This window comes from Euprymna scolopes, chromosome 11 (genome assembly GCF_053919585.1).
Source record: "Euprymna scolopes isolate OS-2025 chromosome 11, ASM5391958v1, whole genome shotgun sequence".
In the NCBI taxonomy this organism is placed as follows: domain Eukaryota; kingdom Metazoa; phylum Mollusca; class Cephalopoda; order Sepiida; family Sepiolidae; genus Euprymna; species Euprymna scolopes.
Window position 1 is genome coordinate 38,522,743 of NC_136492.1, and position 19,570 is coordinate 38,542,312.

General features: G+C 35.4%; 1 protein-coding gene across 3 annotated transcripts in view; it reads right to left on the reverse strand.

Annotated features, from left to right (window-relative positions):
* The window catches only part of LOC145287841 (histone deacetylase 3-like), a 653,483-nt gene that overhangs the window by 47,149 nt on the left and 586,764 nt on the right, over positions 1–19,570 (reverse strand). For all 3 annotated transcript variants that reach the window (XM_080135715.1, XM_080135716.1, XM_080135714.1), the window contains 3 exons: positions 11,775–11,839; positions 11,233–11,381; positions 5,201–5,280 (listed from right to left, as the gene is read on the reverse strand). In XM_080135715.1, coding sequence (XP_079991841.1) covers positions 5,201–5,280; positions 11,233–11,381; positions 11,775–11,839 — 294 coding nt within the window. The remainder of the gene's footprint in view (positions 1–5,200; positions 5,281–11,232; positions 11,382–11,774; positions 11,840–19,570) is intronic.

A 19,570-nucleotide genomic window follows, 5' to 3' on the forward strand; every position in this document is an offset into this window, starting at 1 on the left:
ACTGACATTGCCAGTAAGACTACTACTACTACAGCTACTACTACTACCACCACCACCACCCGGCGTAGTCAATATTTTTATGCCTATGTTTAGGGAAATATTTTCTCATCTTTGAGATTTCACCTTCCCTGCAGATCATATTTCTTTTTAGATCCATGTGAGCAAATTTCTGTTAACTTTCTTTTTCTAAACAATGTTTCTGGTATAAAGACACCAAACAAATCAGAATGCCAGCTCTTGTACCTTTTCTTCTGTTGATTTACATGAAATTTAAGTACTCACCTTGGATTTTTAATTATATGTAATATTTTGTTAACATGTCTTTCAATTATAGCTTTTTCCAGTGTTGTTCCTTATGCTTTAAATTTTTATTAATTTCAAAGAATACTTTTCCATCTGGTATTTGAACAACCATTAAGAATGGCTTGGCTGAGCTCATAGGTCTATAGATGGTTGGCCTGCGATAATAAAATCACAATTACTTAGCCATTTTGTACAACATGATCAGATCTCTGTGGCTGATTTCAAATGTAGTGCAGGTCAGCGAAAAAGTCATCTCAAGCCGACCAGCCATAGCAACAGCATAAAACAGTACTCCATTTGAAAACTTGAAAATTAATTTCCAATATTTTTTTCACCATTTTGTACATTTCATCTCATTTTTTTTCCTTTTCAATAATAAAAACATCCTTTTATTTATGTTAACAGTAAATTCTGCACTGAACTGCATAAAACATTTTTGTACTTCTGCAATTTAAATCCCGTTTTTCCACGAGTCTCGCTTAGCAACACCCGACGAATGGCGAAAACTGTCAGATTATGGCGAGCGAACAGAAGTCAATAGAAAAACAAAAAAAAAGAAAATACAATAAAACAAACAACCTACCGTAATAATTTTATAAATTTTACTGGTTTATTTATTTGTTTTTAATGGCAACTGTTTTTTTTTGTAATAAAAGTTTTGTTTCTTTGAATTTGAACAAATATATTTTTTGTTTTGTTTGTGTATGGAAAGTTATTTTTTTTTCTTTGAATTAGTTTTGTTTTAAGGAACAAACAACAAAATATTTTTTGAGGGGATATATATATAGAGAGAAGAAGACAGGAAACTTTTTTTTTTTTTTTTTGTAGCACATGAAAAGGTAAAGCCGTAACAATTACCCATTAGTATGGCATCAAGGGGCCCCACAAGAGACTACTACATGGTCCAGAATCCATTCACCAAATAGCAATACAGCAGTCCTAGTACTTTGCGCCTGCTGATAGGACAGCCTCCTTAGTGGTTAATCCAAGGTTCGGGTTCCTGACTATCAGGCGGATAATGTCAGCCCAGACAAAATGTTTACCTCCAGCACCCTTACTAGTGAGATGGCCACAAGGATAGACATAGAGACAAAAAAATAACCGACATCTCAGACTACTGTTCACCAAGTACTACCGACCTTTAAAGCAGCTTATTCTTCACCCTTTGTCAGAAAAATCACTCATTTGAATGAGGACTGAGGGACAAAAACGGAGAAGCGAGAGTTACTGGAGCTGCCGATAACACATCCACTGTATTATTTACTCTCCATTAAAAAAAAAAAAAAAGGGGGGGGATGGGGACAAGGGACTTATAAGCCCGGTGCTCAATTATACATTCAGGACGCTTTTGAAGATAATCTCCCCTCCCATATTAATGAGTGGATGTTTTTGGCGTTATCTATCTCGAGTTTGAATCATTCGAGCTTCACCTTATAATTAAAATCAAATAATGAACTTTTATCAATTTGTGAAGTCGGCTTAATATTAATTTACATTTGAGTTTAGATAATTATTCATTTGGGAGGTTCTCGTTTTCATAGGTGACTTTTTTTTCTTTCCGTTTTACATGTTACAAGACAATATTGGTTAATAGGATATTTGACAAAGATTTCAGAAAAAAAAAAGAAGAAGCAAGACAAGAGAAGTAAAATTTAGTTAAGAGTTTCTTTTCATTTTCTTTGAAGTGGAATGAAACTCTTTCGTTTCTTTTTCTTTGAAGTGGAATGAAACTGTTTCCTTTCGTTTCTTTTCCTTTGAAGTGCAATCAAACTCTTTCGTTTCTTTTTCTTTAAAGTGGAATGAAACTCCTTTTTCTTTGAAGTGCAATGAAACTCTTTGCTTTCATTTTTTTTTCTTTGAAATGCAATGAAACTTTCGTTTTTTTTCTTTGAAGTGCAATGAAACTTTTTCCTATCATTTCTTTTTCTTTGGAGTGCAATGAAACTTTCCTTCCTTTTCTTTTTCTCTGAAATGCAATAAAATTCTTTCCTTTCATTTCTTTTTCTTTGAAGTGCAATGAAACTTTCGTTTTTTTTTCTTTGAAGTGGAATGAAACTGTTTCCTTTCGTTTTCTTTGAAGTGGAATGAACCCCTTTGCTTTCATTTCTTTTTCTTTGAAGTGCAATGAAACTCTTTCCTTTTTCTTTGAAGTGCAATGGAACTCTTTGCCTTCGTTTCTTTTGCTTTGAAGTGCAATGAAACTCTTGTTTTATTTATTTTTCTTTGAAGTGCAATGAAACTTTCCTTCCTTTTTTTTCTTTGAAGTGCAATGAAACTCTTTCCTTTTGTTTCTTTTTCTTTGAAGTGCAATGAAACTTTCCTTTTCTTTTTCTATGAAGTACAATGAAACTTTTGTTTCTTTTTCTTTGAAGTGCAAGGACACTCTTTCCTTCCTTTTCTTTTTCTTTGAAGTGCAAAGAAACTCTTTCCTTTCGTTTCTTGTTCTTTGAAGTGCAATGAAACTCTTCCCTCTCTTTTTCTTTGAAGTGCAATGAAACTCTTTCCTTTCGTTTTTTTTGTTTGAAGTGCAATGAAACTTTCTTTTTGTTTCTTTTTGTTTGAAGTGCAATGAAACTCTTTCCATTCGTTTCTTTTTCTTTGAAGTGCAATCAAACTCTTTCCTTCAAAATTGTCTGATCTATTCCTTGATTCTTTTATTTTAGCTGATTGGTCTTCACTAATTCATTATTTTTATACCATGTTATGATACATCTTATACTAGTAGTTGCTTCTTTCCAAGAACTGCTGGTCTGTGAAACACTCTTTCTGCAGTTTTCCTCCCACCTTACTACACCTTAGTTTTATTAAGACTAAGATCAATATATGCTACTATTGTCTGCTGAGGAGACTTTGTCTGTTGAAAGGACATCTCTAGAATGGTTGTTAGGTCCTTGACACAGCAACCAACTCACTAGGTGTTAGACACAATGAAACAATAGGCACATCCTCTTTAGACTAAGTGATTGATATGAACGTTCGTTGCTGTTACATAAAGAATGAATCACTAGGATTGATTTGACGTCGGCTATATCTGCTGGTGGGTCTCTTCTTCAGGTCTTTGGTTGGTGGCATTACTGGCATTGTTGATAGGAACCATTTGCTGAAAGTGAACGCTTGTACCAGACAGCAAACAAAGACCTTTTTCTTATAAAAATAGAATTCTATTTATTCCAACAATTAAGGAGCATTTTAACCCTGTTGATTATGGACACACGTCCACCACGGATGGCCCTCATCACAAAACTACATATCTATGTTCGACAACGCTCACAGTGAAAACTTCAATACAATTACAATTCTTCTCTCATGAGAAAGAGAGTGGTAAGAATGAGAAAGAGAGTGGTAAGAAAGAGAGAAGAATGAAAGAGAAACATGCATACATACTAAAAACAAAGCTACTAAATTATTGTCATTGTTCAACAACATGATGTTAACATGGAAGTTTAACCTTTTCCCCCTTTTGTACGTGGTTACATAAATCATTTTGTATCCCAACCACCACCCATCAATCAGCCACATGTTGGCAGGCTGGCTGACATTTAGACATCTGCCCCTACTTGATTTTACTTATCTCCCCACAAGTACCGGATAAGTCTGGCAGAAGGATCCAAAATGTGGGGAGATTGAGAGCTCCCTCCAAAAGAGCCTTCATTCATTGTGCCACAAATAGGCATCTCCTGTCTTTGAAATAATCATCTTATATTCTTTCTAACACATTACATTGATGTGAAATGGGAGAAAATTACTTTGTTATATATAGGTAAAGCAATTTTCTCCCATTTCATTGATGAGTATAGTTTCCTATTTTCAAGCTGCATGACCAAAACTGTTTCAACATTGATTTAGGCTATCTTGAATGTTTTTGGAAAATGATCATTTATTTCATTTGTTTTCAATAATTTTTACATTTTATCCAGCTCAACATCAAAGAGTTATCCTCAGATCTACCTTTGTCATCCATATTCACACAGAAATTTTCTTGATAGGACATATGTTTTCATAAGACCGTTGTTATTTCATATTTTTGATCTTGTTATTGGTTCTTAGCTACTTTACATTTTCTATCTAAATGTGAGACACTCTCTCCACATATAATTTTTCTTTTGAGGGCTTTTCATTAACAATTTCAAAAACATTCTTTTACCGTCTTGATTAGCAGAGTAGCATTGACATGACTACTAAAACTATTCTTACATAAACGATCCTATTTTTTGTATGATAGAAAGTAGAAATGGCTTTTCTAGTTTTATAAAATGTGGTATATTTGCAAAAGAAAAATGACTAATTTTTCTGTACGGGTCTTGCAACCTTTGTATACTGAGAGATAGAACCAAAAACCAATGAGATCTATATGCATTGAATTAAATTGATTAATAAATTATGATTTCTATTTTAGGTTTTAAAATTAAAATAAAATGTATTATCTATATTCTGAATAAAAAAAAGACAATGATTTAGTTATATGTTGTACTAGACATAAACTCCAACTAGACAAGGCTCAAGCAGTCAATAAATAATATTGTTGAAACTAAACTGAAAAAGAGATAAAAAAAAATTCTTGATGTTTTCTTTGATGAGAAAGTACACTTATTTTTATCTAATGAAGATTTATAAAAATAATTTCTAAAATGAATGTTAAAAATGATTCCATGATTTTATTCTGGATTTGATTAAGTTTATTATTTATAAATTAAAATTTTTCATCTATAAGAAATTATTTATTTGAATGTTATCCAAGGTACATAAAGATTTTTAAACTTTCAATAAGGTCCTTTAAACATTTAAGGCATTTTGTTTTAATTTACTTATATGCTTATGGTTTATAAAGATGACACTTATAATATTCCTGTTTTTAATCATATAAAAATATTCTAAATATCCTAAAATATATACTTACTTGCTTGCTGTTACAATTGTCTTGTTTTGTAGAAATATCAGGATGCAATGAAAAATCTGGCGCAAAATATTCTAAATACTCTGAAAAAATATAAAGGCAAAATACAAGAAGATTTTGAATAAAACATTCTATGATTAATCTGTTAAAACAAATTAAAACTTATTCAAACTACAATGAACAACCTACAATTTATAATACCTCCTAAATGCTGTTCATCACTCCAATCATGTATTTGTCCATGCAAGTCTGCATTTGTGACTACAGGTAAAACATAATTGTCTTCTGCAGTTCAACATAGCGAATCTGAACACAGCTGCTGGAGAAAAGTTTAAAATAGAGTTTCCAAACTGATTTGCTCTTCTCCAATCTGATATTGTGTCATAGTTCTTGATGAACCATCTCCTTAAGTAATCAAATTTACTAAATTCCCACTACTAAAAATTACTATAACATTTTTCCATTGACAATATTTTCACTCATTAACTCGAGTGGCCTCTGAGCCTTGAAAAGTGATGATTCATTTCTAAAAAACAAAAGAACAAAAAACAACATGTTAACACTATGAATCATCAAATGCCTTGTCAGGTCACTTTTAGATTTTCAGATTATATTACAAATATGACAACACTGGATGCCATGCTTTTATAGCTTCCTTATAAAACTATTGATACTGTGTTTGTGTGATTTAAGAGGATTTACAAATTCAGCTTTCGACAAAAGGAACCTATCACACACAGTAAATTTCAGATATTTACCTTTATCTCAAGTAGTTTAAAGTTGTTTTTCAGGGCATCCTTAAAACTTTTTTTTGGTTTATGTCCTGGTCTTTGTTCTGATGAAACTAAAAAATCCTAAATTACTAAGGCAAAATTATTGAACAAATAAAACCTAGTCTTATTTTTATAATTCCTCACTTTCTACAACCTGTTTATTTAGCCGTTAACATCAACGATTATGGTATTGATTCCATTTTATTACAGGTCAATTCTATCTATCAGTTATTTCTCTCAAAAATTTAATTCATGTAAGATAAGAAAAAGACTTAGTCTTCAGCCTACAACACTTCATCACACCAATTGTTGTTCTGGATTGACTATGAGCAAACATGGTACCCACTTTGTATACAGCTTTCTCATTGACAAATGTTGATGCAAAACAATTGCTGAATTTGAGCAACCTGTGCATTTGTGTCTATGACCGTGTTTAACATCAGCATTCAATCTCTTAACCACTGTTTCCAACAGAGCAAAATAATTTTAAATATTTTTGTATTTTACCTAAACTTAAATAAAGAGCAAAATACAAAAATATTTATAATTAAAATGACTATATATATATATATATATATATATATATATATATATATATATATATATATATATATAGCATTGCTCGGTGGAAGTATGACACAAAGTTAGAACAGATTAGATCCCTTCTCCTGAAAACATAAATTAAACAACAGTTGTCAACCGTGGCCAAAATACAATCATCTGGCTTTCACTGTCAGGCATTGTCTGGCAATGGTAGGTAGTGGAAGTCACTGGCTGTCACTGATGGTTATGATCAGTGTTGGCCTCTATTAGGCTGCTCTGAACTGAAATTGTCTGTCTTCAACTTTCGGGCATTGTTGGGTGTTTTTAAGTGGTTACTTATGTTTGTTCATTGTTGGTCACTAATGATCATGATCAGTGTCAAGCCCCATTGTACTGCTTTTAAATGTAATGGCTTGTTTTCAATATTAATGCACTGTCATCTATTGTATGATATTGACATTCAGTGGCTGGCACTGTTAATCGCTGGTTGTTATGACAGTAATTGACAGTGATTTTCAAGTGATAACTGACACTTCTGGACAGGGGTGGGCACTGGCCGGCAAATCAGCTGTCTTCAATTGTCAGGTGTTGTCATCGAGTCTCAGGCACATCTCTTAAGTTGGCTACTGTCACTTCATAGCATTGGTCACTGCTGTCGAGCACTGCTATTTAGAATTGATCACTGCTGTTTTTAAGCAATCAGTGGCAGCCACAGTTGGTCAGTGGCAGGTAGTCATTGGCTTTACAACTATTTTTCATAGGCTATACCTGTCACTCAAAGGCAGACATGATCAATGTGGTGTTTTGTTCCCAGCCTGAGCCAAGCAAGGAGCACCTTGTACTTATGCAGAATATGGATTGTCCTATTTGTTAGCTGTGATGGTCAATTTAGGTGTAACTGTATATGACATTGTGTATGAGAATGTAAATTTCAAGTTCATAATAGATAACAAAATCTATTGTTATTATTTCAGTACGATCCATATTCTGCCTACATATGCAATTGGACAGCACATATCTATGTGACTGCATAAAAATAAATAAAAAGAAACAAAAATCAAAATAATCCAAAACATGAAAAAAAGTTTTTTTTTCATGTTTTGGATTATTTTGATTTTTGTTTCTTTTTATTTATTTATGTTAAAATGAAAGTGAAATCAGAAAGTAAGGAAATTCGTTTGAAGACGGAAGTAAATGTAGTTCAGATGTGCACGTTACTAAAAGCGATAAGAGCAAAACGAAATACGAAACCATACAGACATACTTTATTTTTAAAAATTATTGTAGTTTTAACAATTCTTGTGGTAACTATAATAAAATAAAAAAAAATTTATTGTTCACATTATTATAAAGAAAGTTTTATGAAACAATAAAAAATTTTTTTTATTTTTTGAAAAATATTTCTGTAAGAATATTTTTTTTTAAATATTAAAAAAATTATAACACAAGAAATGCTAAAAAAGATAATTTTTTTTTTAAATAAAATATTTCTATATAGTTTCGGATTTCTTTTTAGGAAAACAGTTATGTATAAAATCAATCATTACTAAAATCAAATAGACCTCCCATGGCACATTTTATAGTTGTCGCTAATATCAGTAGTAGTACTAACGCATGAATATGAGGACACACACACAAAATGTTTCTCTTTCTGTCTAACAAAAGTGTATGCAGTAATGCAAACGTGAGAGGGATGTCATAAAAATTTTTTAAATCAAGGTAAATGTTGCTATGCATAATCGAATGAAAGGGAACACAGTTTTCGTTAATAATCTCTGCTGCTGCAGAAATATTGAATAACATGAGCACACGTAAACACTCTGGATCACCTGCTAACTCTATTTCTCTGTAGCTGTCACTCTCTCTGTCTCTATATATCAGTCTGTCTATCTGTCTCTGAAATGCGGAAATGGTAGTGTAACTATCAGGTATTGCATTGAAGATGCAATGAAAATGTTGTAATTTTCTATCTATAAGGCAATTTTCTATCTATAAGGCAATTTTCTATCTAAGGCAATTTTCTATCTATAAGGCAAAATGTGTGTGGACATTTTTTGTATGTCCGGCAAAACTTTTGTGTGGGGAGGTTTCCCTGTGGCCTTACTACTTTTTAGAACTTTTTATATATAGCATCTAGATCGTAATATCTATGATTTGCGAATGCATGTCGCGTCTAAATTTATTTACATTGACTTTTACAAAATTTTTGCTATTTCAGGCTCTCATGTTGGTTTGGCTTTTTTGTATAAATAAATTGAAACTAAGTTGAAACGGGAACAGTTAACATCCAGGAAGCAATAAAGCAAACCCCTTATATCAGACAATTGCTATTAATTTGGACAATCCCCTTTTTATGGGGAGCTGGTTTTTCCACCCCCAACATCTTGGGGAAACAAAACCAGCCAAATTTGGGTAAACAAACCCAAAAAAACTACCTTGCAGTAAAAGTTAACTGCGGGATTTCTATTTGACCTCATTGAATTCACTCACCTGTCAATTCAGTTTTAATCCTTAAATAAATTCAACCGTTTTTCTATTACTCTCCCTTGCTGGCTTGGCGGGTAATGTGTCAGGTTTTTTTCACTTTATTTTCCCTCTTCACCTCAAGGCTTCTGGTCCGATCCTACCTACCAAAATTTTTTTTTTGTTATTGCTCTTTTTTTATTTCATCATATTTGTTTTGCACCTCCCCCAACACACACACACACACACACACACACACACACATACAAACGCCCAGGCAACGCTAGTCTATAATATAAATCCCACCTGTTTGCTTGTATATATGTATGTATGTATGTATGTATGTATGTATGTCTGCCTAAAACTTTTGACAAAGGCGACGGATTTTCACAAGATCCGTATCATTTTGAAGCTCGACCCTTACAAATATTGAAAAATTGGGTAAAAACATTCATTCCTTCAACCTTAACTGGGCACTTTTCTACAAGGAGGGGTGTCGCTTTTTTTTCACCGATATTTTTGAAAGTCATCTCCTCTTTTTGATTGACTAGTCTTAATTTAAACCTACATCACTTCCAGTTTGGCGATGGATACAACAGCAAAGATGTCACTTCACTGTTTTTTTCATGTTCTTTTCCTCCTTTGCAGTATGGGCTCGAGCCTGCCTGCTTACTACCACTTTTTTTTCTTTTTGTGCTCAACACACACCTCCAAAGCAGGCTAGTGTGTAATAGAATTAAAGAGATAAGTAATGGAATTGATATTCTGAATCATTAGAATGAAGTGGTCACATTGAATTGAACAAAGAAGCATTCTCTATGAAATCTGGAATGACGGAATATGTCTGTTCAGCCAATAAAAGTGTTGACATGAAAGTAACAGGGAGTGATCATTATTAGCCTAGGCAATTCACTATGTTTAAACGCTGGAAGCATATATATAAAATATAAAATAGTAAGAAAATTGAACAAATGCAGTCAAACAAAATAATTATGGTGAATAACGATAAGCGTAGACTATGAAATAGTGGTTCTGATGATGACTGAGGTAGTGAAAGTATACAATAATAAGTGGGTAAGCTACTCTGCTACCACCTTTAAAGATGTTGTAATTGGGAGAGTGCATCGGAGTAGAAAAATTATAGAAATTTATGAATTGTAATGAAACAGTGTAATTAGTGGCGGAAAACATGCATACGATACATGCTGGTAGCGTGGCATTTTGAATTTGAGTCTGGCCACAGTGTTTCTTTTGCTATGATGTCATTTTGTAGACAGAAATAATTGATCCTATTTTATTGTATTAAATTTAAGTTTTAAATTATTTTAAACTCGTCACACTAAAGTCGTAGTCATCTAAACTCTCACCTGTGATTAACATGCTTGATAAAAATAGATTAATTTTAGTGTGAAAAATTTTATCTTATATTATTAGAAAGATATTTAAGAAATGTTATTATACTGTTAATCGGATCATCACAATTAATGATTCAAAAGTTCAACCCGACTGAAAATCATCTGACACCTAATTTGTGAATGAACAGCTCATTAATTTCAAACAAAAGTTCATTTTAGTAAGAAATAATTTTTGATGAACTTTTAACACATACTTATTACTGTATTAATAGCTAAGTTTTAAAACACTGAACAAAAATTGTACTCTGAATATAAAATAGTAAGAAAATTGAACAAATGCAGTCATTATTTAATCCTATTAAATTTTGTTTGCTTTTCCTATAGCACAATTTTAAAAGCAATCAATATTAAAATTTAAAACACAGAAGATTTTTATTTAAAAAAATGTCTTTCTTCATAGATGAATTGATATTTAGTTCGACAAAAGATGTAACTAGTTCAAAAGATAAATTTTGTTAAATATTTATTAATTTTTACTCAAATCAAAAATTGTATGATTAGTTTTTTTTATTTTCATCTTCATACTTTAACTAAATTTTTATGCAAATACTCTATCTAATGATGTAATTAAAATATACAAAATCTCCTCTCTATACGACTAATTTTTCTATGGCCTAAAAACATGTAGGAAATTATAAAACTTATAAATATCCTATAATAATAGCTAAAGTATAACTCATTTATACATGCACATTAGTTCATATTTTAATTTAAAGATTATTTGAAATATACAAATATTTATTGAAATTATTGTAGTTTTATTAGTTTTATACACTTTACTGAAGTTTTTGGTTAAAAACAAAAACAATTTCCATAGAATTACTTCCATAGAATTACTTACCGCTATAAGGAAGATCATTACTTATTTCATCATCTAATAAGACGGAAGTTTCATACGTCCAACAACGAGCTACGTTTCGTTTTGTGTAGCCACCTCCTCCCAGTACAAGCATTGGCAAACCATAACCCTTCACAACTCGTACACATTCACTGTTTAAGAATTAAGAAAAATCCAAGATAAAATATAAGCATATAAATTCATGTAGTAATTCATGTACCATAAAATAAAAATTGAAATTGAAATGTAAAACATTATCTGTTAAAGATGAATTTTATTTATTGTTCATAAGATAGGTGATTACATGAATTAAAGCCAACAATTTATTCTGTGAAGCATCTTGTTTATTCTACAATAATAAACAAAATAAGTGTTTGAAATTTCCATTTGAATAATTTGTACTTATAAAATTGAATCACCTGCAATGCTTGTACTTAAGAAGGTATATGAAAATTATCAGAAAAATAAGTTCATACAAACAGAAATAAAAGGGATTATTTTAATTTGCATTATTTGCGAAAATACCAATGTAATGTGATACATACCCATGACCTCTGACACTAAGGTTAAAACATCCCAATCGATCACTTCCCAATGAATCAGCGCCACACTGTCAACACAAATTAAGTTGCTTTTAAAGACATTTTGAAATCATGTAATTACATTCCAAATACTTCTTTCAAATAAAATAATGATATGTGTTTAAAGAATTTTTTCATACTTTTCACATTAATATTAAATTCATTAGATAATGTTTTTATGGAAATCGCTCCAGACAAAGCATGAAATCAATTGATGTGGCAAGACTACACTTTTTTCTCTTCTATTTTTCAAATAAGCTCAATGCTTTATGCATTACTGAAAAGAGCATAAAAAAACGAAGAAATATTATGTTTAGTTTTTTAAAATCTGCCTATTAGGACTGGAGTTATGACCATTCAAAGTATCAAAAAATGCATGGTTCACTGGATATTTTGCCTTAAGTCAGTCCTATGCAAATGCAAAACCAGTCTTTAAAAAGCTTTATCTTCAGATCTTTTTATGGTATTATGATGAAATTTTGAACATATCATACCATGAATGGCTGTATTTATGACCATCTCACTTGGTAACTTATGGATTAATTAGCATATTTCAGTTTTATTTTAACAGCTGTAAGTGGAAACATCATAAAAAAACAGTGAAGAAAAATGCTAAGTAAAGCTTTATCATCATAGGAAGCATTATTTTGATGGACATTATCATTTCCCATTATAACATCATGAAAAATCCAAAATGGCGACCGTGAAATTCACAATGGCGACCACGTCATGATTCAAAAAAAATTATTAACAAAATATGGCTTGTAGCTTATCAACTGAAAGGAAATTTTGTACAGATTAGAATTATGTTTTCAAATATATGAAACTAAAAACAGTTGCTCAGCCACCAGGATCCTTTTCCGATCCATTACAGGTCACCACCCACGGCCAACAGGTGGCCCCTTTGAAAGGCTTTAACTCTCTTCAGGGGGACAGTCGGTGTATTCTAATGCCCCACCGACGGGGTTGGGAAGTAGGGAAGGAAAAAAAAGGAGGGGGGCTGTTGTTTTTGTTTTTACAAAAGAGAATAGAAATAAAAAACAGAAGTTTAATATAGGTGCATTTCATCTCAGGAATCCACTAGACAGCCTGATCTGGTAGCACCAATGGTTTGGAGTAGAAACATTATAAAAACATGGGAGGTAAGGCTTTATCATCATTATTCTGATGATTTGTCATTTGTCATCAATACACTGTGAAAAATACAAGATGGTGACCAGGAAATCCAAGATGACCACCACGACACGATTCAAAGAAATTATTAACAAAATATGGCTTGTAGCATATCAAATGAAAGGAAATTTTGTACAGATTACAATTATGTTTTCAAGTTCATTAAACTAATTAGGATAATCATATTTCATTTTAACAGCTTCAAGTTACTGTGACAGTTATCGGGTGAGTTTTCACCACTATTTTATATAATTTTTTATTTTTAAGTCATTGTTGAGACTTCAAGGGACATTGCGGCCATTTTTTTCTCGTTCTCATGTCTTGACACTACTTGTTTTTTTTTGTTTTTTTCTAAGTAGAATAAACCTTCACAACACTAAAAATGTATCGAGGTAGGTAAGAGTAACACTTTTGTTATATATTTGTTTTGCGGCCACTTTTTCATACCTTTGTTGATTGTAAAACAAACCCAATAAAAGTTATTCTTTTACTTAACTGGATAAGTGATTTGTGTGTTTCAACTCATTTAAAAGCGTGGTCATTGTCGGTAATTCTTTTTCCAAGAATTTTTTTTTTTAAATAATCTTTTCCTTTCCATAATTAAAAACTTACGTTTTCTAAATAATAACAAAAATAAAATAAATACTTTATGTTCATAAGTTACTTGATGAACGTTTTGTTTACAAATTTTTTTTGTGTGTCTCGGCACACAAAAATGCTCATGTTTATGTGTGGTTCTAACTATTTTATGTACTCATGCAAAAAAGTTTTTATCCACTTCTTTTCAAGACAAAAGAAATTAATATATTTGCTATCAAACAACATTTGAACATAGTTTCTATCCTTACTCATGTTTGTATTAAAAAGCATTAATTTTCAGATATTTTATTTGCGACTCGAAAACCAAAACAAAAACAAAACAGCAACAAAAAAAAATGTTCATTGTCAATTATTCTTTTTCAAAAAAATATTTTTTTCCTGTCCATAATTAAAAATGTTACTACTCCACTACTGACTTCAGGTTAGTGGTAAGGTTAACAGCAATTATGTGTGAACATGCTGAAAAATTGAGAGTAAACAAAAACAAAAAAATAATTTCCTTTAAAATTTAAAGTAGGGATTTGTTTCACAACAATCCATTATTTCAGAGCCATTCAGATATTTTAAAGCAGTTAACCGTTTCTTATTTCTATGGGAAATAAATTGTGTATTTTTCTTTGAAGGGAAAGGGCCTATCTTTTGTCTGCTTTTTTTTTAAAATAATTATGTGGTTTTAAGTTTTTGTTAAACTCACTGTTACTCAGACTTGGGATAAGGAGTGGTTTTTGAAGGGGAGGATGAAGCTTGCCCCGAGCTGTTATGGTACTGGCCAATATCTGATGTGCTCTCAAAATTAAAACCTTATGATATGAATATCAGAAACAAGAACCAGTTGAACCATTACAAAAGTGGCCAAACATTTGAGATAAGATTGTTTTACAAATGAGACAGAAACAGCAAAAAAGCCTATGACAGAACCACCAATACTTTTTACAGTACAAAATTGAAAGAATGAGAAAACAAAAAATGTATAAAACATTTTCTGGAAAAACTATCCCAGGAATATATAGATTAGGAAAGTTCTGTAGACTGGCTCAAAGGACTGCACCACTATGATTAGGAGAGGATAATCATGGCTGTCTAAGACTAAAACTTGCTTTTAAGATAAGTGATTTCATTAACAACAACAAATGCTGGTTATATCACACAAAAGTGTGATGTCACCTGACATATAGTTGTAAGGCTTTGCTGGTGCACAAATACAATGCAACACAATAGTGTGTCAATATTTCCACTGAACTATCTGCAAAATATTGAATATCCAGTATCATAGCAAGCCCTGGGAATATATACCAGAAAGAATTATCAGAAATAAGTCATTATGACTAAGCAATTCCTACAGTTATGTACATTGAAAACGGAACTGCTAAACCTGACATGATGTGACAAGGAGAAAGTAGCAATCCTAAATGAAATTAGTGTCTTTATGATTATGTTTTACTATTATGAAAAGTGAGAATTTAGTGATGAGTTTGTCATTCACCGAATCAAGAACTATGTACGTTGGAGAGTATTGGGTTACTGTAACACCAAAGAAAGGCAGCATCAAACCATTAGGGTTGATGTGACGCTTTTATTTAACGTTAGTATTTTATCCCGGGCAATATCGGGTAATTGAAAGATAGATGTTAAGATCTTATTCCGGGCAACACCGGTTAACTAAAAGATATATGTTAATATTTTTGTGCCGGACCAACATCGAAAAAAGAAAGAATTTCAATTCTGCCAAAGTATTTTTTCTCCCTTTCTTCTTCAAAGCATGATTCGATTGTTGATATTTTTTCTCTGATCTAGACGCATTGGTCGGGTTCAAAGAACGGGCCGACTGTTTACAAATTCAATGACACAATTCATGTGTCAGCTGAAAGAAACAACAGATAGATTATGTTTTTGCTTTGAACTAAAAACTACACACACACACACGTATTTGTTGGCGTCACAAAATATATTTGTGACAAGTCAAAACAAAGATAAACAATTTCTTTGGAGTTAAAATTTCACACACACATTTGTCGGCTTCAGAGAATGTTTGCTGAATCAAATATTAAATGATTTGGTGTGACTCTGATAAAACCATTTGAATCCAAAATATTAATTGAACCCAAAATAATATTCCTAATGTTTTCATTCTCAGGCCGAATCGCAGTTTTGAAATTTAGATAAAGAGATTTTTTTTTGCCACCCGACAATTTTCAATAACATATTTTGTCGAGATGTTAATGTAAGAAAAAAAATGTAAGGAAAAATCAAAGATGGCGCCCGACTCTCTCTTTAACACGGTAAGATATCCTCAACACGGCACAAGAAGCAACAGCCACACGATTCCCTAGCCAACTCAATCGTCACTCCCCACGTCTTTCCCCTCACCCGCTTTTATCGTCGTTCTAGGCCGGCTAAATTTGCATATTCCGAGAATTCGTGTGACTTTGCGAGACATCATACTTTACAAAAGACGGCGGTCGCCATCTTGGTCCCTCTTTTCTATTTTTGGTTGGTAACGCTGAGCTGGTCTCGAGGTAAGTCTTTTTCCCCTCATCCGTCTCTCCCACGTACCCACACAACACGCAAACACGCGGGCGCTTATCTCCTGGATGCACGTTACACTCCCCCCTGATCTGATGATCACATAGAGAGCACTGGGGGGGTGGCCTTTTAGTGCGTGTGCTTCTGCGAAGAGGTACATTCACTGTTTCAGATTCGGGCTCTGGATCTGGTTCCGCCTCATCAGATGAAGTATCGCTATCAGTCTCTGGAAGGGGCTCACTGAATCCGTGCATCGGCAGCTCATCGCTAGACGCTTCACTGCTTTCTTCTGTAGTTGTATGACGCACCTCGGTAGCTGGGCGAAGATCTCGCACATGTCGTGGGGTTCCATCGACCAAAACAGACTGCTGGCTAATCACTCCAGATATGTGTCCTCGCTTAAACTTGTCGGTGCACCGATTTCCTGGAGGCCACACCCACACTGGATCTCCCACTTCATATCTGTTATATGTTCCCTTGTCGGTTGGCTGCGTAGTGTTGATTCCCTTCACTCCGACTCGGTACGTGTAAATAGCATTCGCAGGTGCGGTTGAAGGGGATGTCCCGTCCTTTGGCGTAATTTTGTACCAATATGTTGCTTCCGCAATAGTACATCGCTTCCTGGCAGCAATTCTCTTGATGCTGCGATGGCTTCTTTCAGCAATGCCATTTCCTGATGGCACATGCGCACATCGCAACCGTAGACGGACGCCCCACTCATCTAACAACTGCCGGACTTGCTGGCTACAAAACGCTGCATCATTGTCAGTCAGGAGCTCTTCCGGCGCACCTCGCTCCAAAAAAATGGATGATGGGTGGCGAACAACATTTGCTGAATCCTGTCTGGTCATCTGCCGCCACACCGCAAATCTCGTAGGCCCGCAATCAATGAGAGTTAGAAAGGGCTTGCCACTGTAATGGGTAATATCCATGGCCAGCCGCTGCCACACACTCTCAACTTCCAAGCGACCCTTCTGCCATCGCTCTGGTGCAGGATCAATAGACTGGCAAGCCTCACAATTTCTGACGATCTGTCTGACATCCATCTTGGTCACTGCTGGGTATGCACGCCTCACAAAATAAAGGGTCCTCTTGATACCCAGATGTCCGCTCTGTGCATGAATTTTTTGTATTTGACATGGGTCGATTGCAACTGCACAAGATCGAGCAGTAATCTCCATTCCCATCTTCGCGGCTTCATACCATTTGTGAGGTACACGGGTCAGTTGGTCAGCACGATTACAATGTGATGGCACCAGAGTGACGCTCAGTGATAGCCCATACTCAGATACCAGGTTTTTTAGCGTGTCTAGCCTTCTCCGTATTAACATTTCGCTTGCTGCCTTGGTACGGATTCGTGTCCGTCCTGAAAGTGTGTCAGACACCCAGTGGTAGACACAGAGAGAATCTGTGTACAAGGTCAACTTCTTAGACTGCCACTGCAGGGCCAGATTTACCCCCTTTACAACAGCGTCCAGCTCTGCCAGGTTGATATGCTGAGAATCTGTTACGGGCCGCAGCCAACACGCATCCTCGAACACGTTTCCTCCTTGCTCCAACGATACTCCCAACGCCAAAGAACTGGCATCAACCCACACACCTACGTTGTCTCCGTTAACACACCACCGCCCACAGGCAGGGTCCTTCTTGTTCACTCTCTCCAGTGTCTCTTTAATCATCAGAGTTAGTAGGACATCATCGGATATGTCATCCAAACCCGTGGTTGTTAAATTTGCTCTGCGTTTAATCACACCAACAGCTGCGCGGAGCCAGCCACAGACCGGTAAGTGACCAACAAGTTTTCCACACCAAGAAAAAACGGTCCGCCTTGTAACGAGGTTGGGGATGCTTGGAATTTCACTGCCACGCCTCCATTGTAGGGTGCCATCCTCTTCATAAACATCCAATCCCAATACACGTGCTCCTTCCCTTAAACGTTCGGGATTCTTACATTCCAGACCAAACTGAGCCAACTTTTCTTTGACACATGACGCAGACTGTACATCTTCATTGACGTATACGTCATCAATGTAAGCTGACGTTGAGTCCCTCATGGGCTTTTCTTGGGACAATACTGTGTTGACAATAGTCTTTATGATCTGTGGTGCCACATTTAGGCCGAAGCCAAGGCGTGTAAGGCAGTACCTCTGCCCCTGGAACCAAACTGTCTGGAACGGCCACAACGTCTCATCAACTCGCACCTGTAAATAGGCTTTTCGTAAATCCAATATTGAGACATTAGTGCCTTTCTGACGCCATTCCCTCAACTTACTGGCGCATACGTCAGCATCGGCAGTGTAGGCTTCAATATGCTTGTTAAGCTCCCTATAGTCCAGCACGGGCCGTACTTTCGACTTGTTATGCTGGACTACTGCCATCAAGGGTATTAGACCCTTCGGAGGCCCAAGCTTGTCCTCAGGGTAGGGGATTAACCAGCCATCTTGGATCCACGCCTTTAGTTCCCTTTCGTATTCTGCTCGGGCCTCACTGGGTATAGGGTACTCTGCAACCCCATTCTTGAGTTTAGTCGGTGCCATTCCCTCGGTCCACTTCCAAGATGCAATCCAGGCCCTCTTGCGCGAGTCGTAGTCCACTGTAAAATCCGGCCGATCGATATGGAGCGCTGCACACACTGGGGCCTCTAAGAATCGCACCTTTCCATCCCGATGAATTGCGACTCCCCCCAGCGCCTTGATGGCATCGTATCCGAGCAGCAGGTCAAACCCCAGGAGATTTCCTTGGGTCACGAGCACATTGATCTTAGTGGCTGCACCGGTGTCCGTGTAGATCTTGACAGTTCCAGCTCCACAGCATGTCTGGGTCTCGCCTCCTATCGTGGTGACTTTGATCTTCCTCTTAGTCCAACTTGGACACAGCCTGGTGCTCACTATAGTATGCGAACAGCCTGAGTCGAGAAGTGCTGAGCAGGGTATCCTGTTTACGTAGACGGTTATTACTGGTTGCGCCTTGTTCAAATTTTGCTCGGGGAGCAGGGCGGCGCTGACGTCCTCTCCCCTGATACGTTTCCCGCACAGTTTTGGGCTAGATGCCCCAAACCGCCACACTTAAAACAGCGCACACGCCCCCTGTTGGTGCAATTCCTTGCAAAATGTCCGCGTCGGCCACAGCGAAAACATTTCCCATTGCTTGCAGGGTTCTGATTCGGAATCTCCCGAGCGCCAATCTGGCCTGTCTGTGTCGCCATCACAACTGGTTCCCCCAGGTCCTCCTCATCTTTGATGATGGCTCGAGCACGTTCCATCAAGTGTTCCATGGTCGTTGTTGAAACGCTGGTTGAGGCTCTCAGTAGCTGCTTCACCCGAGTGGGAAGGCCCGCCACAAACGCGTACGCGAGCGTCCGCTCCGACACCCCTCCACCGAACAGAACTGCGAGTTTCTTTAACTCAGCGAAGAAAACGTCCACGCTTTCCTCCGGTAGAAGTTTTCGGGAAGCAAATTTTTCA